The following is a 22,895-nucleotide window of genomic DNA, read 5'->3' as shown; positions in this document are numbered from 1 at the left end:
CTCCTAGCCAAAAGAAGGGGTTCACATTTGAGAAAGAATGACGTTATGATTTTAAGGCAAACCCCCCCGCCACAAAATGGCTTTGTTGAAGGTGTTTTGTAGTTTCCTTGGAAATCAAGATGATACTTTATAATTTTCTGATACTAATGCTAAGGCTTCACCAAAAATAATAATACTAATCATATTCAAAGTAGGAGGAGAAGTGGAAGAAGAAGAATAAAAACATAATAAGGTAGGGTATTTTTTCAGCTGCACATAGCTGTTGCTACTTTGTGACAACACCAAGTAAAAAATTGAGACACGTATGCACCATAATAGGGTAAAGCCGAATAACAGGCAAGCTTATTTATCAATGAATGATTAACAGCCATACTGTATTTTCATAAGAATCACCTTTCCACTGTTATGGCTATTAGAACGGCCTCGTAAAAATAACAGCCACAGTTATTTTTATGCTTTTTCTGAAGTCGTATTCGGGTTTCCAGTGTTACTAATCATCTTCAATGGTCACATGATGTTTCCTTGTCCGTTATCTCCCCTTATCTTTAGAAAGCTCTATATACCCAGTACCCTGGGAGTCACCACTTGCCTTCTGGAATCTTAGTGTGTATAGTGTTACGTGAAATTTCCAAGGTTTCATGGAATACAAAGCTCAGCATACCTGTGTGACATTTTGTTCTCAATCACCCATCCAGTCCCACCTGTCTTCAGGGTAATATGTCAGGGTAATAATCAGGCTACTACAGTACAGTTTGCATCCATGATCACCTTTGTGTTGATACGTGCAATTCATGTATGCATGCTCATCCACAATTGGGGCAATAACCTTTGTGGACTGGGACCCGGACACAGACAGGCGGACATCGTATTTCACCCAACACACGTTTATTTACAGTTATATACTATTTACAGTGCACACAAACCCCAGTGCCTCTTGCACCGATTCCCCAAAGTCCAGGCCTCTCAGTCACTGTGCCTCTCTCTTGGCCGTCTCCCGTCCTCTCTCCAGCTCTGTCCTCTTCCACCCGACATCCACTGCTGACTGGAGGGAGACGGCCCCTTATATGGGAACCCGGATGGGCTCCAGCTGCTTCCCGGCAATCAGTCCTAGCCACACCCCAGTGTGGCGGAAGTGCCGGTTGCGCACCCGGAAGCCGTCCGGGTGTCCCCTATCAACTTCCTGGTGTGGCGGAAGTGCTGGGCTGCAGGGATACGCAGGCCTTGGGGCACCGCCTGGCGGTGGCCACGGGTCCCTACAGGTCTGGGCTTCCAAGCCCTGTACCCGAGGCCCCCAACATAACCAGGACGGACGCCCCCTCGCTAGCGAAGACACGTGGGTCTGAGCGACACTCCCCGAAAGGGCAGCACGTCCCCAGAGAGGGTCCTACTACGTTCCCAGGGTCCAACACGGCCCCCTGGGACACCCTTTTTCGGCACTGGTCATTGGTGAGGGCCACCAATGTGCCCCTCCGTTCTGTGCTGCTCTCGCCCCCGCCGTCCCTGCCAGCCGGGGCACCATAAGCCTCCCGGCGAGGAGCCCTCCCGCGGAGTGGCCCATTCCAGGAAGGCAGGTCCCATACGACGTCGGCTCCAACGCTCGTCGGGGCTTCGGGCCTGTAAAAAGAGAAAAGGGAGGGCCAGAAGCACTGCCAGGACACTCACCCCGAGCGTCCTGTCGGTCTCTATACCGGCAGTGCTCTTCCCCCCACTGACAGCCCACGACTTGCCTGTTTGGCTCCTCCGCCGCAGGTTCCATGCCCGTCCTTCCGATGTCAGTGGGACCGCTCTCACAGGCGGCTCGCCCAGCCGCCCAGGGGATTCTCTCTGCCTCCGCAGAGGACGGCCCTTCACCGGACGCGCGCACCCAGCGCCACGTCCCTTCCTGTCGGAGGAACCGGCATTCACCCCTCAGTTCCTCCTTCTCCTCTTGGACGCCCTGATGGTCTGGGTCTAAACATGGCGAAAGTTCAAATTCAGCCCCGTCTGCATCCATGCAGAGCGACAGGAGACTGCTGCGGGCTTGGAGCGCAGGGCGCTAGGACCCAGGGTACTCATCAGCCCCGATCCTGCCAGCCCCTGCGTTCTCACTCTCCTCGCCTCGCAGACCGTCTGCACCGTCGCGTCCACTGTGGGGGGATCGCTTACTTGATGCCGGTCCTCCTTAAGAAAGTCGCGGCTGTGTTTGGCAGATCCCCCTTTATGCTTTACGGGTGACGGCACAACCTACCTTCCCTGTGGTGTCTTGTTTACCGAAGGCTCCAGCGTCACGCCGATCCTCCGTCTGACGCGGCGTCTCTCCCGACGCGACTGCCTTCCCCCTAAGCTGCTCCAAGCGGATCACAAGATCACCCAGCACCTGTAATAAAGGTGATTCAGCGGGCCGAAGTGATTCCTCCGGCTCGCGCCAAGCCGCTGGCGGAAACAGAGAGGCAGACAGCAGTGGGCTTACCTGTCGATCAGCCCCACTCGTCGTCTGCCTCCTGTGGGCCACTTCCTCTGGCCCAATCGGGTCTCTCCTAGGCACGAGACTGGCATTCCTTGGTCCCGCCTCCATCCAATCATTGGCGGGCACACAAGACACACCGCCAATCCCGTGCCTGTCAGCGAGCGGGACATCCGGCCCGCGGCTATCTTGTCTCCCCTGCTCTGGGTGTGGTGGCTTGAGCTGCAGCGGCTCCGATTTCGCAGCCTCCTCTGCTGCCACCGTCGCGCTGCCGACAGCCCGTGGCCCGGCGTACTCCTGCCACGGACGCGGATCCGGATTGTCCCTCCCTGTAGAAAACAAGGTACGTGCAACCCTGAAGGGCCGATTACTGCAGGGCAGGGCACTCACCTCCCGGATCCCGTCACTCCGAGGCTCCTGCCTCGGTGTGGCCTTCCGCGTCGCAACGCCGGCCTGGCCGTCCTTCCCAACAGCGCTCTGGCAACGCCCGTTCTTCTTCCTCCGCACCCGGGAATGGCCTTTCTGCGGTCCGGCGGCAGTCTCTGGGGTAAACCACTCCTGCGGGGTTGTGCACGGGCCGCTCCTGCGGCAAGTGTGTGGAGTCCGCTGCTGCGCTGGGTCATTCACAAAATATTTATTAATTTGGGGCCCCCATCTTGCACCAGACGGTTGGCCCCACGTTGGGCGCCATTGTGAACTTGAACCCGGACACAGGCAGAGGGACAACATAGTTCCACCACACACTCTTTATTTACAATAATATTTACAAAACTGTGCTCACGTGCACCCCCAGTGCCTCTCGCACCGTTCCCCCAACTGTCCAGGCCACACAAGTCTAATGCCTCTCTCTTGGCCGCCTCCCGTCCTCTCTCCAGCTTTGTCCTCTTCCACCCGACATCCACTCATGACTGGAGGGAGGCGGCCCCTCCTGCAATCTCCTGCAGACACACCCCCATGTGGCGGAAGTGCCGGCTGCGCACTCGGAAGCCCTTCGGGTGTCCCCTGTCTTCTTCCCCCCAGCACTTCCTGATGTGGCGGAAGTGCTGGGCTCTAGACTTCTACAGGGTCCCTACAGGGCTGGGCTTCCAAGCCCTGTACCCGAGGCGCCCAACATAACCAGGACGGACACCCCCTCGCGGTCTGGAGGAGGCACAAGCCCGGACGGGGACCACACCTTTAAGTGCATTACAGTTTGCATAAATGCAGCTCGTTTTAACATTATCTCATGTGGACTGGTTGGAAAATGTATAAATTTATGTATTGCCTCACACATTGTAAGGGTATTCAAAGTCTGGTGCAGAATCAAAGAAATCTTTGATTGTAACATACTCAAATCATCACTATTGCAAAACTCCATTTTCGCTCTCTCCAAAAAAACTTTCATTTTGGCTGACAGTGCCTGGCTTCTATGTGTAGATTGATCAATCACGTAGTGTACAAGATTTGTTAGTAATATTATTCAATTATGTGAGATTGATATCTTTTTACAAGTACACTGTTGTCCAGCATTTTCAAAAAATTCTGCCTTTCCTGTGATGTCGATTTCTCCCTGAATGCCATCTTCTGGAAGCTCCTAGGAAGTTAGGACAGCTTATGAGCTCTCCTATATCTTGGTGATGTTAGGAGTAGTTTCCTAAATTAGGAAAATTAATAAAATATTTTTACCCCTAAGAGTAAGACCAAATTTGTTACTGTACGTTCTTTGAACTGGTTAGAGCCATTTTCTTACGCAGAGACCCTTGATAAATACAGACGTAGGTCTCTCAAGCATGCACTAAGTTTCTCTGCATTTGTAAATTGGCATTATGGTTCTGCTCTTTCCATTAAGGGAACTCGTACTGCTCCCTAGCAGACAGGCTTAAATGGGTAATATATTCTCAGTTTCCCAGACAGAGACTCTGTACTATCACTTATCACACTAGAACTGTTGTGGCCTCCTATAAGACTTCTGTTATCTTCCTTTCTTGTGTTCCCAGTGTTTCACTCCATGGCAGCAAACCTGTGGACAGGGTCTGTCATCCCATAGTGGCTCCCTGTTTACTTGCACTGGTATGCAGAGGTGCACTGTCTTTAATATTTTGGTGCTCATGTGTGGAAATTTTCAGGAATACATTTCCCTACTCTCTACCACTAATAAGATGCCCCTTTCCCTGCTAAAATTTACAATGGTTGATTTTACTGTGGGCATAAATGCCAAGGAGGAAAAGAAAAACGTCTGCTATAACCTTCATTTGTATGTATGGAATGGACCATATAAAAGAAGAAGGCAATGTACTCTAACAGTGAGAAACAATCCAGATTACACTATCTCTGTCACAAGGGGGTCCTGCAAGACAACACAAGACTGTCTGGCTAGAGGAAATCAGGACATATTGCTGGTCTGAAATAATAGATATTGTGATGCCAATTTAGGAATTTGAAAGACCCAGCTGTTTTTTGGGGTCCTGAAGTCTTGGAAGCAGACAAGATGCCCTAGTAGCCTATTGTTCCTCTTAACAAAATGGGATGCACCTTGCACCGTACATGGTTTTGGGACTTAAACTTTCCCAAATTGTAACTTAGTAAACTTGGTATTTTGATGGGTAGAAGACATTTCATATGTAAAATTCAGTTGTTTAAGTGCATTATTTGTGAAAATAAGAAAGTGATATATTACATATGGAAAAAGCCTGCATTATGAATAAATTACAGTATTAATGTATCGAGCTCAATGTGAACAATTAATTGGTATTATTTTTGACATGAAAAAGTATTTTGTAATAAATGAATAGGTACTGTACATAAAAAAAAAATTCTAATCTTTTTCAGGATTAATACGCCTTCGATCGAATCCACCCCCCATCCTTCAGGGAATCGAGTATATCGTTAATGTTACAGCAACTGATGATAATGCGTCAGGAGGGCCACAACCCCTCAGCAGCATGGCACAAGTGATTGTGGGAATCAATGATGTGAACAACAACAAACCTATTTTTGAAAAGGTGTGGTAATTATTATGCATTCCTCTTTTACCAATGTGGCTCACAGTAAATAGTGAATGAAAGGCACTGGTGGACATTGGAGAATGTTAAGTAAGCTCAGATTTATGCATATGCCCTTGATTTATATTAACACATACAAGAAAAAAAGAGAATTAAATAAGTAATGAATCTAGAGAAAATACTAACAATAAATTATTAAAGGTTTTGAAATGTACATTTCTATTGTTGCTCTATGCACTAAATGATTCTGTCTAATTTGCAAGTAATAAGAGTTGGAAGGTTACATTTTGAAAATCCTCATGGGATATCAGATTGTTCAAACGAATTGTTCAAGTTGAGGATCAAACAGCCAAGTATATTATGAGGGGAAAGTTTGAAGGAAAAATCAAAGTGCTATACTTTATTGTCTTTATTGGGTAGGGCCTTTTATGGTGGTGCACGCATTGTATTATGTTTGCTGGATTCGCTTGTAATTAGATTATTTATATTAAGATCTTGAACATGACTTCCGTAAATTAATTTTTGTATTTTTTTTTAACTTTCTGTCTGTTGTCTGCTGTTTCAAGAATGCTTTCGTGAAGCTTGCACAAGGTTTGCTCTTTTGGTTTTATTCACTCAATAGGCAATTTTTGTGCATGATTATTTTATATTCCCACAGTGAAAACGCGTTCCATTAAACTGACAAAAATGAACATGCAAATAATACATAACAAGTCATAATATGAATGCTTATTACTTAAAAATGACTTCTATCATTACAAACATCATTATTGTTATTTTTCTTTATAAATTCATTCTTAAGACAATATTACTTTTATAGTACTTGTCGAATTCCTTGAAAAACTAGACCTGCTTTACATATTTTTATCTTATCAATTTTCTTACATCCAGCCACAGTAATATTAGAATTGTTGTGAGGTGACGTAATATATCATATACATGCAAGATCACTGATTTTTGTTCCATTGATAGAGATTTTCTCACATTGTTTTGCAATTCTGAGATGTTTTGATTATTTTGATTTGTGAATGCTTGCCTACTCAGATCCAGAGGGCTAACAGACAGGAGAGTTCAGAAGCTGTCATATAAGTGGCAATAAAGCACATGATAATAAATGGCAGCACAATGGGCATGCAGAGTAGAATGCATGTTGCTCATGTTCATGTGATTGGCTTTGCATGATTTTTGACATAGTAATTGCTGAAAATGATGCGTTTTATTGAACTTTCATTTTGACAAATATTCATATGGCAGGAGTACTGAGAGTTACATTAGAGTAATGTCTCAAATTTCTAATATAATACAATACAATATAATATAATATAATTTAAAGTAAGCAGAGATCAGAATTTAGCCAGATTATGATATTTATGGAGTTTTTCCTTATAATTGGTTTTCTCCAGATCTTCTCCTTTGCTTCCTTGTTCCTGGAGATGTGTCAGTCAGAATAACAGAATATGCCACTACAGAAATGGGATAAATGGATAGATAAATAACATTCACTTCTTTGCGTTCCAGTACAATATTGCTGGAATTAGGTTCTAGTTCAGTTTGAGCATTGTGGAATACCGGGGCGTGTACAGCCGCCCTAACCCGACACAGACAGGCAGAGACATGAATTGCCACACAACACGTGTTTATTTACAGCCAGGGAAAGAGTTTCTTCTTTGCTCCCCAAAGTACAGCACAGTCCGTACAACACCAAAACAGAATCGTTTCTTCAGCTGCCAATTCACAGTCCTTCCACCTCCACTTCTCCCTCACAAGCTTCATCCTTTTTCCTCCCAACTCTGGCTCTCTGAATGGAGTGAGGCAGCTCCTTTTACAATGGTCCTGGGAATGTTCCAGGTGGCTCATTAATCGGACCTTGAATCACTCCTAGGTGTGGTGAGAGCCCAATATAGGGCTCTGCAGCTCCCCCTGACAGTCCCCATGGAACTCAACAGGGCGGTGCCAAACTCCAACTCCCAGCATGCCCTGCAGAAATCCATAGTGCCACACCCACCCAGGAGAGCTGCCCTCTAGCGTCCCAGAGAAGATATTGCACTGCCAATGCTCTCTCTCCAGGTCCTTCAATGCATTTGGCATCCCGGTAAGGTAATGGCCATGGCTGCCCGTCACACCATTTAATAAAAAAATATATCTCTAGGAAACAGATGGATAAGGAAATAATATAATATAATAAGTATGTTATATCAGTTATGAAGAAATAAATGAGGAATTTGGAGACACAAGGTTTCAGTTGTGTAGCCTTCATTAGTTATGTATTTGACCCACATGAAGGCTAAACAGTTGAATCATTGTGTCTCTAACTTTATTTTTTTAGTGTGAAAGTATCCTTTAACTATTTTTTCTTAATATAATATAATCTGCTATATAATGAAAAATTGAAGTGTCTGTGTGTCCAGTCATTCAGAGCAATCTGATTGGCCAGTTTGGATTTGGTATGGTTGGTCAGTTTGGCTTAGGGGACACAATGAAAGAGGAAGTGAGAATGTGAGATAAACATGGAGAAGTAAAGGCGCACCTTTAAAGACACTAGGTATAAATCCAGCCAGGAGGTGGAAAAGGCGCCTTGAAAATAATGTCAGAGTCGGAGCAGCAGGATTTACTTTAACACATTTGTTAAAGGGAGTGTCAACAAGAGGTTCAGACACACATGAATAAAGTGGAAAGGTGCTGAACATACACGTAGAGCAAGAGATAGCAAATATTTTTAAATGATTCTATTACCAGTCTTCAACAGGTACCATGGAGAGTATAATGGATTGACATCTAAATAATAATCACCATTTGCAGACATGAGAGTCTTGTTAATTAAAACCATTCTTTAATTCCATGGCTTGTTGCTGCTCTCAATGTGCAATACCATACGTTTTACGAAATTACTGATTTTCTCTTTTCTAAGAGAACTGTTAAAATGTTTTGGGGATCTGAACATTCCTGAGACCTTTGCCTTTCTTTATTTTCAGATATTGTATGATGGACACAGTTTGCTGGTCATGTTTTGGTTCATTTTTTATCTCATTATTGTTTGGCTACTAATTAAGGAAAAAGAAACAATGGGTCTGAGTCTTCAAGAACAACTCAATTAAAATCAATTCAAAAGAAGTTAATTAGCAGCAAAAACAGGTCACTAATTAAGAAAAGGGTTAGAATGAAAACCTGTGCCCCTCTAGGATTGGAGTTTGAGACCACTGCTTTAAGGTATCACAACTGCTAAAGGACAGAAAACTACTATTAAATGTCTGTTTTGTTAAGGCTTGAATCTTTAGAATATTGTTTTTTGTGTTGTTAATTAATTTAAGTAGGTTAATCCAATTATCTGGCTCCTTGTAAAAATTATTTTGCACTACTGACATATTACAGTTATCACTGTTACTTGATATATTTTAGTTATGTTCTTACATAGAATTGTAGAATGCAAGCCTTGTTTATGGAATTTCATTTTAGATTTAACTCTAGTCTCTCAGCTCCCACACCTATTGTACATGCCATTATTGTAGCGAACAGGCTTTTATTACATGTTATTAGACACCATTTTTATTATTATTACCACTCTTATTTTAACTTATTGTAACGCTTATTTTAACTTCACCTGTTTGTTGTTTGGTACAAATCTTGTAATTGATAATTAACCCACTTCCTATTGTCCAAATGACTTGAAATTTTGCACATTTACTCACTTCGGATGACAATACATGTGTCAGTAACCAGTTTCACTAACTGATCAATTAATCCATGTTAATTAAGAAATTACATTTTCATATGAAGAATAGTTAAAGATTTCACCAATAGATGCTGCTAGTAATGGATAGAAATATTAAAGGGAGTGTTCAAATATTGATTACAAAATTATACTTAAAAAATATATATATATATATATATATATATATATATATATATATATATATATATATATATATATATATATATAAAACCATGCTTATATTAAGTTAAAAACGTACTAAAAAGTAAAAAATAAGTAAAACTTGTAAAATAAGTGCTCCCATACATCACTTGTAAAATAAATACAGGGTCAAGGGGTGCTTTTCCCAGCCAACAAGGGCAACATTCCAAAAGATTAATCAACATTCAAAAAATCTTAAAAAAAGCCACGCTTTTATTTTACAAGTGATGTATTGAGACTTATTTTTTACTTTTTAGTACACTTTTTAATTTAAGTGTCTTTTAATAAGTATTTTTATATACATATATTATATTTTATGTCTTATATTTTGTGTAATATTATTAAAAAAAATCTATTTTCAATTATACAATCTGTGAGACACTCCAATCTTTCCATTTAATAAGGGCACATGTTTAAACTAAATTGATTAATTTCTTTTAATAGTTTATATTTCAACTTGTGCAGTAATTGAAATATACATTTAATATATTGATAGAGTTAAGAATAAAAAAAAATCCAGAATTCATGTTTGTGCATATTTCTTCATGAGACATGATAATAAAAAAAAAAATGTCTTAGAGCACATTGTTTTCAGCTAAAATAATAAAACCGTAGTAATTGTTAAGATAAAACACAGTAATGTAGGTTTTCAAAAGGTACAGTATATAAATAACAATGATATGCAACATTAAGAGAATTCAGTGAGTAAATCACTAGTGTTTTAACATAAGGATGACAGACTGAATCCTCAACAAGGAATCACAAACACAGCTCTTTATTGTGCACTCCAAAGTGTCTTTATACTATAGACCAAACCTGGTTGAGACATTTCTCCACTTTAAAATAAACATTTTGTGAATTATACACTTCCTTTCAATTTTATCTGCAATTGTTTCGTGTGTCAGTTTGACATTTCTCGTTCCAGAGGCTGAGTCCCTGATTACTCTTTTTACTTTCCTATTTTTATCGCTCAGTGCCAGCATTATCGGGAACACGCCACAGTATTAGAGAACCAGCCTACAGGGACATATGTGCTACAGGTGCACGCTGATGATGCTGATGAGGGAGCCAATGGAAAAGTCACTTATGGATTCATGCATAAAGATGGTACAGTGCCAGCATTTAGCATTGATCCTGAAACAGGTGAGCTTATTTCTTATGTGACTCTGTCCAATGAATAGTTTAAGAATATGATAAATTATTCAGTTTGTTAATTGAAACAATATGAATTGAGACTATCAAATGTAGATTTTTTGTTCTAATTGTTAATAATTCTGATCACACTTATTTTATATAACTTATGACCCATCACACAGACTGTACGTCAATGCAAAAAGCATATTGTGTGACACATTCTAGGAATATGTTGAATTCCCAAAGCTGTCATGATTATGAAATTGGTGTGGTCATTTTTGTTCTTTTTTGCCAGTTGTTTTGATCTTTTTTTTTTTTACTTTTGGTGCCTTTGTTTGTGTTTTAGTGCTTCTGTATTTGCTCAACAATAATGTCACTTAGTTAATCTTGGAATCTACATATCAAAGCATTATTATGTCTTGTGTGCTATAAGCAAATGGAAAGCACAACATTCGTACTGGCCTGTATTTAGTGCAATTGAAGAACCTACTATTATGTAAAAAAAGAAAAAGAATATTGTTAGAAAAAAAAGAATGAAAAATTGAGTGTATTTTAGAGTAGCGCTCAGAAAGATTTGAAAGTCAATATTTTGATCTTGTATTTGGTTCTAGTTTTAAAGGGATTTTTTGCTTCAATCTTACTTGTATGTTTGACTCATAAATTAGCTTATCAGACCATCAGTCTATACTGTTTTATTTGAATAACTAACTGTGATGTTGTGACCCATTATTTTTCTTCTCTGCCAGACTGTGAAACTAGGATTAGCAACTGGATTTAGGTGCGCTACATGTGGAGAATGGCAAAGCTGTTGATGAATTTTCAATGCTATTCAACATGAAGAGTTTTTATGATACCATAATGTTGCAAAACACCTTTCAGATAACTTTCATTCAGGTTAGAAATTATTAGCACCTCTGTTCTGGTTGCTTGAGAGTCCGATCTATGATGTAAGTGTGAGGGAAATTACCATGACTTTTACCTGGAGGGGAACAAACCAAGCTATGGGAAGACCTTACAATTCTTGTTGTTTCCTGCTATAGTTGATTATTTAGCCTCCTCGTGGTTGCATCACGACCAATGTTTAAGTAATAAAAGCTGAAAGTTACTAATGCTGTACTGTTTTGTTTTCCTGCATTCTCTACAGACTAAATGTATGTGATTCCACACATGAATTGAGGTATCCTTCAGCACATTCAATACACTATGACATGTTGAATTGATTATGGGCAACTAGATAGCCTTTCCTTCAGACTTAATTGTCTTAGGGCAGGTTATACTTAAAATAAGCCAGTGGTGTTTGAAGAACTATATCTTGTTAAAATAAATAAATAAGCCTAGGTTTGTTGGCTTTGAAGGCTACCAAGACCTGACCTAAAACAAGATGCCCAAAATGATTGGGAAGATAGAAAACATCCTCAGAATTGTATTTGATAATGGTTAACCATAGAAAGACTACTGTAAATAATTAACAAATCAGAGAAACAAATTCAATGAATTTTCACTTAAGCACTGGATACATTTATATCATCTGCAAAGGTATGCAATACATATTGTCCAATGTTTCAATTTCACCAAGAGTTTCAGTTAACTGGAACTGAAAAATTTAAGACAGCCTAGCAGGTTGTATGAGGACAGCTTCTGTAGTCATACAGTCTATCCATTTTCTCTGTGACGTCACTAAAACATCACTTCATTTAGTAGCATTACTGCCACAAGGGTAATAAAAACATAGTAACAAATGCCAGACATTAAGGTTGCAGTGAAAAGCAGTAGTCCAAAAAGTAGTGTAAAGATGAAACAACCTAAGGTTTTGGGGCACCTTGCGGCCAACCCCATATAACTGAAAAGTTTCAAAGCAAAACACATTTGTGTAAAAACACAGAAACATGTCTTCCTCAGACTAGTGCCTCAGGTTGGCTGCCTAATATAGTGGCTGTTGCTTTTTCCAGGCGTTCTGGGAGGAAGTGGATGGTCCAGGTAGACGGACCTCATAAGTGATGTCAGAGGTGGAATGGTGTCAATCTTTTGTTATGCAAGGGGAGGATAAGAGAGGTCATTATTATGCAGGGGCATCTACTGTCTTGTTGGAAAATTACCATCACCCAGGCATTTAAGATGTTTTCCATGCATATGCGCATGACAGTAACAGCACAGATCTGTTGGACTGGGCGACATACTGTAAGCCATGAGGTCATGGACGCAAGGCAGAGCATTGCTATTGGCACAGAGAGAAACTTGAAGATGAAATACACTGAACCAATTAGGCTGCAGGTTCAAGAACCATATGGTTATATTGGGGATTTGACTTTTGTGCAAGGTTGTCTACTGTCAAGGTGCATGGTCTGTTACTAGGGTGAATTTGCATCCCAGGAGGCAGTACCTCAGCTGGTCCATAGCACATTTAATCATGAGGGCCTCTCTCTCCACCGCCACATACCTAGTTTTCTAATCCAGCAGATTCTGAATCAGGTACATTAAAGGGTGTTCAACACATTGGACATTTTAGCTCAGTATGGCTCGAAAACCTGTGTCCAAAGCTTCAGTCTATAAAACAAAAAGGTAAAGAAAAATCAGGGGTTATCAAAATAGGTGCTGAAATGCAGGTCTGTTTCAAGTCGCCAAATGCAGCTTTTGTTTTCTCATCCCATGTCACTGTATTAGGAGCCTGTTTCTTTGTTAAATATGTTAGAGATGCCGCTTTCTCGGAGAAACTGAAGACAAACCAGCAATACAACAACAACATTTATTTATATAGCACATTTTCATACAAGCAATGTAGCTCAAAGAGCTTTACATGAGAAAAAAAAGACAAAATAAGTAAGAATTAAAATTAGGGAACACTAATTAACATAGAATAAAAGTAAGGTCCAACGGCCAGGAAGGACAGAAAAAAAAAAATCCAGACAGCTGGAGAAAAAAATAAAATCTGCAGTGGTTTGAGGACCCTCTAGGCATTCTACCTAATATTAATGACTTCAATCAGTCCTCATTGTATTCAGGGTTCACATGGAAGAGCTTGATGATGATGGCCATGTGGACTTCTGGCCTTTAATCCATCAATGTAGGGACATCACAGTGCTTTGATTAGGTGGTGGTGCTGTAGATCGCCAGCACAGAAAACCGGAAAAAGAGAAAGTAGGGGTTAGTACAGATTTTGGAGCCACCATGAACAATAATGATAATGAATTGAATATACAGAATATCAGGATTAAACTAAGAAGAAGCTATGAGAAAGAAATGTTAAAGTAATGTGTTTTCAGCAGTGTTTTAAAGTGCTCTGCTGTATTTGCCTGGTGAATTCCTATTGGCAGGCTATTCCAGATTTTAGGTGCATAACAGCAGAAGGCCGTCTCACCATTTTTTTTAAGTTTAGCTCTTGGAATTCTAAGTAGACACTCAGTTGAAGATCTAAGGTTGCAATTTGGAGTGTAAGGTGTAAGACATTCCGAAATACAAGATGGAGCGAGATTATTTAAGACTTTGTAAACTATAAGCAGTATTTTAAACTCAATTCTAAATGACACAGGTAACCAGTGTAGTGACTTCAAAACTGGGGTGATGTGCACGGATTTTCTTATCCGAGTTAAGATTCTAGCAGCTGCATTCTGCACTAGTTGCAATCGATTGATGTCTTTTTTGGGTGGTCCTGAGAGGAGTGTGTTACAGTAATTTAGCCAACTGAAAACAAAAGCGTGAACTAATTTTTCAGCATCTTGCAATGTTATAACAGGTGTAACTTTTGCTATATTTGTTAAGTGAAAAAATGCTCTCCTAGTAATCTGATCAATATGTGATTAAAAATTCAGGTCAGAGTCAATAGTTACCCCTAAATTCTTTACCTCCATCTTGACTTTTAATCCTAATGCATCAAGTTTATTTCTAATAACCTCATTATATCCATTATTGCCAATCACTAAAATTTCTGTTTTCCCTTTATTTAGTTTGAGAAAATTACTACTCATCCACTCGGAAACACAAGTCATACATTGTGTCAGTGAATCAAGAGTGTCTTGGTCGTCAGGTGCTATTCATAAATACAGCTGTGTGTCATCAGGATAGCTGTGGTAGCTCACGTTATGCCCCAAGATAATCTGACCTAACGGAAGCATGTAAATCGAAAAGAGCAGCGGGCCCAGGTTAGAGCCTTGTGGAACACCATATAGAATATCATGTGTCTTTGAAGTATAATTACCACAACTAACAAAGAATTTTCTACCTGCCAGGTAGTATTCAAACCAATTTAAGAGACTGCCAGAGAGGTCCACCCATTAATAAAGGAGATTTCTAAGAATATTGTGATCAGTGGTATTAAATGTGGCACTCAGATCTAAGAGGATGAGAACAGATAAACGGCCTCTGTCTGTATTTACCCGCAAGTCATTTACTACTTTAACGAAGGCAGTTTCTGTACTGTGATTTGTTCTGAAACCCGACTGAAACTTATCAAGAATGGGATGTTTATTGAGGTGATCATTAAGCTGCATAATGACTGCCTTCTCTAGAATTTTACTTAAGAAAGGCAGGTTAGAAATAGGTCTAAAATTTTCAAAAGCAGAGGAGTCAAGATTATTTTTCCTGAGCAGGGGTTTAACTACAGCAGTCTTAAGACAGTCTGGAAAGACCCCCATATCTAATGACGAATTTACTATGTCAAGAATACTATCAATTAGCACGCCTGATACTTGAAAAATAAGTGAAAAAACTTGTTGGTATTGGGTCAAGGACACAGGTGGAGGGTTTCAGTTGAGAAATTATTTTATATAAATCAGGTATATCTATCCTGGTGAAAGAATTTAGTTTGTTTATAATGGAGTACTGGGTTTTAAAAGGATCAGTACTGGGGAGATGCACTATATTATTTCTAATATCATTAATTTTTTGATTAAAAAAATACAGCAATAGCCTCACAAGTTTCACTAGAAGTATTTTGGAGGCATTCCATTCAGTGACCTGGGTTTAGCAGATGATCAATTGTAGAGAATAAGACTCTGGGATTACTAGCATTGTTATTCATAATTCTAGAGAAATAACACCACCTCTCAAGACGGACTATGTTGTTGTATTCTGTTATTTTAACCTTCAGTACTACCCCACCAATCCTAAGAAGGCTTGGACCAACCTCTTTGTTTTCATACAGGGCCATTTCATAATGGTTTCAACTATGGCACATTGTGGATGTACAATACCTCTGCCTACCAATTAACAAAATATTATGCCTTCGTCAATCCAAAATAGCTTTTCTTTGGATTTATTTTTAACTCGCTTTGCTTAGTGCTAGAAGTACCGCACACACCTGTTGTACATGATCCTGGCATGTTCCAGAATAGATGACAATGTCATCTAGGTATGTGGCACTATAGGCTTAATGGGGGCGAAACACTTTGTCCACCAGATGTTGGAAGGTTGCCAGTGCCCCATGCAGATCAACTGGCAGGGCCCTATACTACCAGTGACCACTCAGGGTGCTGAATGCGGTCTTTTTCTTCCATAGATTCCATTAAAGGAATTTGCCAATGCTCTTTTGTCATGTCAAGAGTGGTGGTCAAGTATTGAGCCTTCCTAGGCCGTTCAAGGAATTTGTCAAATCACGCATTGGATAGGCATTGAACCGTAAGACTTGATTTAACCTACAGAAGTCATTGCAAAAGCCCCAACTTCCATATGGTTTTGGAACCATCAACTTTCCTCTATTATACCAAGATCCAGCATGCATATTATCTCAAACTCAGCTTCTGCTCATTTGTCTTCTGGGAGGGGTAGGTTGTTCTCTGACAACAACCCCTGGCTCTGTTAACAATGCAATCAAGGAAGTTCCTCCAGGTTGCTTATTAACCACTTCTGGGTTTTTTTTTTAAATAGGTCTAATCTTTTAAAATCTATTGCATGATTGCACAGTATATTCTAGTATATTAGTGCTTCAGACTGCCTCTTCTTCCCAACCTTCTATTTATATATCCAAAATACCTCAGTGATGCCATCAATAAAATAATTAAACTGGCTAGAAGCCCATGGTTGTTCGTGGGACCTCCCTTACAGGCAAACAACACATGGGGAATTAACTGATCCCAATTCCTTCCATCCTTGCTGACCAACTTATGTAAAATCTGTTTAAACCACTCTACTAAACCATCAGTTTCAGGGTGATACAATGAAGTTTTTAGATGCTTAATTCTGAGTAGTTTAGCAATTAGATGAAAAATTAATCCGATGTGGAATCTGAGTCTAATGATGGTGACTACAAACGGAAGCAGGAGTCGAATTTGCAGAGGCATTAACTGCAAGCGCTAACTGATTCACCACCTCCACTAGTTGTTCAACAGATGCCTGTAATTCCCCTATTTGTTTCTTTACGGTTTTAATTTATGCCTGCATGTCTCTCATGTCTCTAAAAATACATATAATCTCAGGGTCACTCATTATGATCTGATCTTTTGTCGTAACTCAGCAGGAAAACAGAAGAACTGGTTTTGTGAGTAAACTGTGAGAAGCAAGCAAAAGGCAAAACAAAAGAAAATAAAAATAAACATTAGCGACTGTTACCCAGACGAGAGGCAAAATCAAGGTCAAATAACATACAATAAGTAGAAATTAGGCAATACAAGAAGAGAAAATACACAATAGATCAAAATGAAATTAAGGATTTTATCCATAGATCAGATAAAATTCTTAAGTGAAAGGCTGACCTTTTATGTCGGTTGTTGATTAACTCAAGATCACAACCACAGAGACTCTGTCCCTAGAAACGAGAGATGTGACCCTGGCAATGGTACACAATATGGCTTAAAGGAAATAGCTACGAAGCATCAGTTTTCAGCCTAAATCATGACAACAAGTTCCCATGCAATACTTTTGGAGTTTGCCACTGGCTTTGGGATAATGTGTAATATAGTCTACCATTATTAAAATATATGTATTGCCTCTAGCAGAGGGTTCAAGGGTTCCAACAATATCTACCTCTGGTCACTCAAAACGAATGTTAATGAACAGGACAGGAACAAGATGAGCACAGTCCTCATGAGGAATCTGTCACACTTGACATTGTGGACATGAAGCAAAAAAAGTGACAGCCGTTCTTATTAATTCCTAGGCAACAGAACCAGAGCTTAATTCTTTCCGATATCTTTTCAGTGTCCAGGTAGACATCTAAGAATTGGGGGTGAGCCCATTCACAGATTTGATGGTGGAAAGTCCATCGAACTAACAATGGTACCTCACCCTCCTGCTCTGCTACACAATAATGCAAATAATTTTTTAATACAAAGTGTGTTCTTGTGGCATGTGATAATTCTTACAGTGTCCGTCTATAAGAACTACTTCATTCATTGCAAATTTTAGGGAGTCATCATTCCACTGCTCTCTTTAAAATGAGGCCAGAGTCGACTGAAAATGTATTGTAAGGGGATCAATGGTTACCTCAAGGGGTGGAGCAATGTCCCATGGTGCCACTCCATCTGTGTCCATAGATACATCAGAGTGCAATGTTGGAATGTCACTCTTTTCCCACAGAGTCATCACATGGCATTGTTCAACTACTGGCTGTAAACTCATCATGGAAACAACTTGTGATGGGTCTTCACCATTAACCAGTATAGCAGAGATGGAGAGTGCTTTTTTGTCTTTAATTTCCGACCAATCCTGCATGAGAATCACTAGCTAGGGAGGACTGCGCATAACAGCTACTCGTATCTTCTGAGTTACACCTTTAAAGGCAATGATACAGTGGATGGACCTGTACCACTGAGTTTCCCAGTGAATACAAGTTAGAATGGTTGTTCTGGGTTCCCACTGTCACAGAAGCACCTATTGGTGTGCAACAATGGAAATGTTGCTGCCAGAACTCATGTGTGCAGAGATTCTTTGCCCATTTACCACCACCACCACCTTATCATGTAGAAGAGACAGATGATTGCCAAAAAAAAACCTCTCTTTTCATGCACAACTGCACTCCATAGGCTAGACTCACCTAACCAGGGGCAGTTGGGTATGGTATGCCCCAGCTTACTACACTTGAAGCAGCAGAGAGGAGTCGTGTGTGTCTCCTTTTGTGTAGAACTGTTTCTGTATTGTGATGGGTGGGCTTCGGAGTGGTGGCACATCCCTGACAGGATTTGTAGCGATCAGCTGACTCTTCCAAATGCTTGACTTACAAGGCGGCTTGGTGATGCTCAAGGGCTGCTGTCTGTGAAACAAGGTTTTTGTGTTTCTGTACCAGCCCAGTTGAGGTAGTTAGGGAGGGTTTTCACTAGAAGGTCACATGTGACCATTTCTGTGATGGTCTTTCCTGAATTAACCTTGCCTAATTTTGACAAATAATTCATATGCCTGTGAATGAGAAGGCATCTCTGGGTCAAATACCCTTTTATGTCACACTCTTGCCAGCTGGTCTGGATTAATACCATACCACAGCAGCACCTCGGCTTTTAGTTTATCACCAGCTGTCCTAATGGGCCCGCTGTGCTAGCACCCTCAAGAACGGTGCCAGCGTGTGTGCCCGTTCCACATGCTCCCAATGATGATGGCTGGCAGTTCCTTCGAAAACCAACAGATAAGTCTTAATGTCATCACTGGAGTCTAGTGGCAACAATACCTGGGACAGGTCCCATATGGATATCCTGCTGGAGGGCAGCACAAGCTCAATTATGTACCTCCAACTCAGCGAGCTGGTTCTGTTGTTCTCCCACCTGGACCTTCAGTGCCTGGATATCGGAAGCCATTGTGTAAATATTCATCGTAACATCTTGGGGTTCAGCCATCATAGATGCCCACCCAAATCCTGCCAACTATGCCACTATAAAGATGAAACAAAAAATGTTAAAGTTTTTGGGCACCTTGCAGCCAACATTGTATAAGAGAAAAGTTTGAAAGCAAAAGAAATGTGTGTAAAACGCAAAAACGAGCCTTCCTTGGACTAGTGCCTCAGGTTGAATGCCAAAGATGTTGGCTCTTCTGGTTTTCAGGCATTCTGGGAGGAAGAGGCAGGTCCAGGTGGATGGATTCTGGAAATGATGTCAAGGATGGGAAGGTGTCAATCTTTCTTTCTGCAAAGGGAGGAGAAAAGAAATTGTTATTATACAGTGCCGTCTTCTGTCTCAATGGAGAATTACCATTATCCAAGCCTTTAAACAGTTTCCCCATGTATACTCACATGACATTAGTTACTTAAATAGAACCTGTGCTGGAGAGCACCAATGGGCTGGTATCCCTTCTGGGATGAGTACTTGCTACAATCTCCCGCAATAAACTAGATGGTAGTATCCTTGGGCTTCAACACTTGTAAGGACACACATAGGATATGCAGCCCTGTTGGGTTCTGTTGGTGCCGCCAGAAGGTGCTTTAGGGATACATAATTCCCCCAGTGGGGGGGTGTCCACCTGACCCAGAAGTGCTTCCTGCAGGCAATGCCCTGGCACCTAAAGTACTCTCAGCTCTTCCATAAAAGGGACTGACCCAGGTGAGTTGGAGTTGGGTGGAAGAGGACAAAGTTCACCTAAGAGTAGTGGAAGAAAAGAGAGGAGAAGTTGTTTTTTTTGTATTGCCCTTGTGCCGTTACTATTAAGAAGCCTTTGTAAAGCTAATTAATAACAATTAAACATTTTATTTAAAATTGGGACTTTAATCTGTGAGGTTGTTTCTGAGATTCTGCAATGCCTCATAGTAGTCACAACCTGTTGTAAGATACTAATCACTAGACGTATTGCCCATCCTTACTTAGTCTACCATGTGCCCTTCATTGACATTACACATATCATTAGGGTTAGTGTTATGGTGGGTTCAAATGACTGTTTAAATGAGGAGAAAACAATAACTAGTCTTTAGCTAGTTACAGCTCTGTAGGAGTGTTCTATTGGATGGAAGATGGCAAGAAAGAGTATACTCAAGTCTTATATGTGCCAGTGATTTGAAGAATTAGAATGAAGGGGGAATTTAGCTGGTAATTCTCTTCCATGTTAGCGAAGAAACAGCCACATGACACATATTATCTCCCTGGATCCTTTTCAAATCTGTTACTGTAGGAGCAGCTTGATAATCTCATGTTGGACAAGATGAAATACTGTCCTGTGTATGTAATTGAAATAAAGGTATACATTAATATGACACATTTAATATGCAACTAGAGCATTCATTTTGGTACAATAAGGGTAAATCCCTTGCTATTTTTTTGTTGCCAGCTGTACCAGTACCTTTTCAGATACTCCAGGGCACAGTAGGTACAAACAATATAGGGTTAAAATGTTTTCACAGCATGCAACTTAGTATAGTACAAAATAAGGTATTTTCTTATTGATTGTGAGGTTTTATTTCTCAGTTTTAGGAAAAAAGGCAGCCTTGTGAATTAGAATGAATGAATGATGCATTTGCATCCTAGTGGTTACGTTAACAGCCTCATTCAATTGGCGATATGCCAATAAAGTCAATTTGTCTTCTAATCCCCACATATGCTTCTGCACATTCAGGTGAGTCTATGAGGAGCAAAGGGCCTCTGTTTCCTCACAGGAACCAATTTAAAATCTACTCACTTACTTACGCAAACTATCTTGTGCGTCTTGCTTTTAAGCTCCTTGATTGAAATGGCAGTAAATGTGTCAGGATTTCCATGCCATAGATTAACCGAAATAAGCATTTTATAATTCTAGAGTGCTCTTGGATTTTGCATCGACAACCTTTTAAAGACTTAGATAGGAACACACACATATTTAGATGCCTTTTTTGATTTAGTTAAAGCTTTAGGCACATAGGATTAGGACATTATCACTAAAGTTACTTGTTTGAGGTACATATTTTCATTTGTGAGGTCTGCATCTAAAATAAATTTTGCCAAGTTATATTAAAATATAAAAATAATTAAAAGTATACTACCCTGATTTCTATTCTTCAGTCTAAAAATAGCCTTACTATATGTGATGTTGGTTACTATTTAACATTTTGATAATTGTTTCTAAACTGTCACTTAAAAAAAAGATTTCTTTAAGCAAATCAGTATGTACTTCCCAACAATTTAACATTGCTGTTGCTGGCGTTACAACGCCATGAGTTATGTTACAACTGTGCAGGAAGTTCGTGAACCATTCCCCAGGTAAGCCATAAACTAGCCAGCTAGTCTGAGATGAAAAGGCATTTTACTGGATGAAGGGTATGGTATTCAGCCATGTGTCTTTCCAAAACAGGAATAGGTATGAAGCAGGGGCTGCAGGACTGAGGTATGTGTGATTAGGATTGGTTATTGAAACAGGAGGGCCACTATGTACCATGACATCCCATTGGTCCATGATGTGTGACAGAAAATGGTATAATTTCAATCTGCCTGCATCTCTCTCTTTCTCTGCCTTTCTCAGTCTTGAGAAGATGTCTCTTTTGGCAGCCATATTCCAGCAGACTGCTTGGCTCTTTAGAGATGATGACCTAAAAAGAGCTATGCAGAAATGAAATTGGCAGAGAAAGAAGTCTAACTACGTGTTTGTGCGCCACCTAAACCTACACATCTAGCAGTATAAGGGTGTATGGTTTGCCAACACTTACATTTGTACTTTGTTTAATATCTTGAGTATATTACCTATAATACATAATAATTAAATGCATAACACTTTCTCTTTCCTTTTCCTTTACACTTCTTAATTGCCTGGGGCTACAGGTATAAAAGATAAAGGATGGATTGGGTGCTAAACTACAGTCACTGACAGCGTGGTAAGAGTATGGGATTTAGGGATCTACAACATTTTGTTAATACTAAAGAGTAATAAAGGGGAGAATAGAGTCATCCTAGAACCCCAACCCAATAAAAAAAAACCTTCATTATAGGGCATTTTACAAAACAAAGAAGACTTCAACTGAAAACAAAACAAGGAAATTGAGGATAGTGTGGACTTTTAACAACAAGGCAGTATGTAAACAAATTGTGCTGTGTCTTCATATTTTAACTTGTTTAGGATAATTGTGTCAACCAAACATAAAATAATAAAAGTAATGCTTTAGCCAGATAATTCAAATTTACTTTAAAGTAATGACACTTGGTTTGATATCAAACCAAAATAGAACAGAGTTACCTAGGAGTATATATGGATGACAGTGAAAGGGTAGCTGGTAAGATTAGTGCAGAAGTATCAATTTTTTAAGAGTTACTTATTATAAATATGGAGACTTCCTTTTTAAGATAACTCCCCTATTAATGAAATCAATCCCACATGAATTAGTGAGTTGTCAGAGAAGAGCTTTCCAAACTGGGGGTGTGTGGTATAGCCAGTTCACGGCTCAGAAAAATGTGGCTTTAATTTAAGGAGTTTACCAAAAATATCATATGAACCGTTTAGAAATGACAGCCATTTTTCTGCATAGACCCCATTTCCAGGAGCTCAAAAGTATTTGAACAAATTTGACAAGCTGTTCCATAGCCAGGTGTGATATGTCCCTCATTATTTCATGAACTATTAA

The 22,895-nt window shown here is 40.2% G+C and overlaps 1 protein-coding gene across 1 annotated transcript in view; it reads left to right on the top strand.

The window, feature by feature from the left end:
- si:ch211-186j3.6 (neural-cadherin) overlaps positions 1–22,895 on the top strand; it is a 631,501-nt gene that overhangs the window by 368,818 nt on the left and 239,788 nt on the right. The window contains exons 8-9 of the mRNA XM_039763170.1: positions 5,252–5,424; positions 10,309–10,477. Of these exons, the coding sequence (XP_039619104.1) occupies positions 5,252–5,424; positions 10,309–10,477 (342 nt within the window). The remainder of the gene's footprint in view (positions 1–5,251; positions 5,425–10,308; positions 10,478–22,895) is intronic.

Source organism: Polypterus senegalus, chromosome 9, assembly GCF_016835505.1.
Source record: "Polypterus senegalus isolate Bchr_013 chromosome 9, ASM1683550v1, whole genome shotgun sequence".
NCBI lineage: Eukaryota > Metazoa > Chordata > Cladistia > Polypteriformes > Polypteridae > Polypterus > Polypterus senegalus.
The sequence above is the reverse complement of the archived record's forward strand: the minus strand, read 5'-3'. Positions and strand labels throughout refer to the sequence as shown.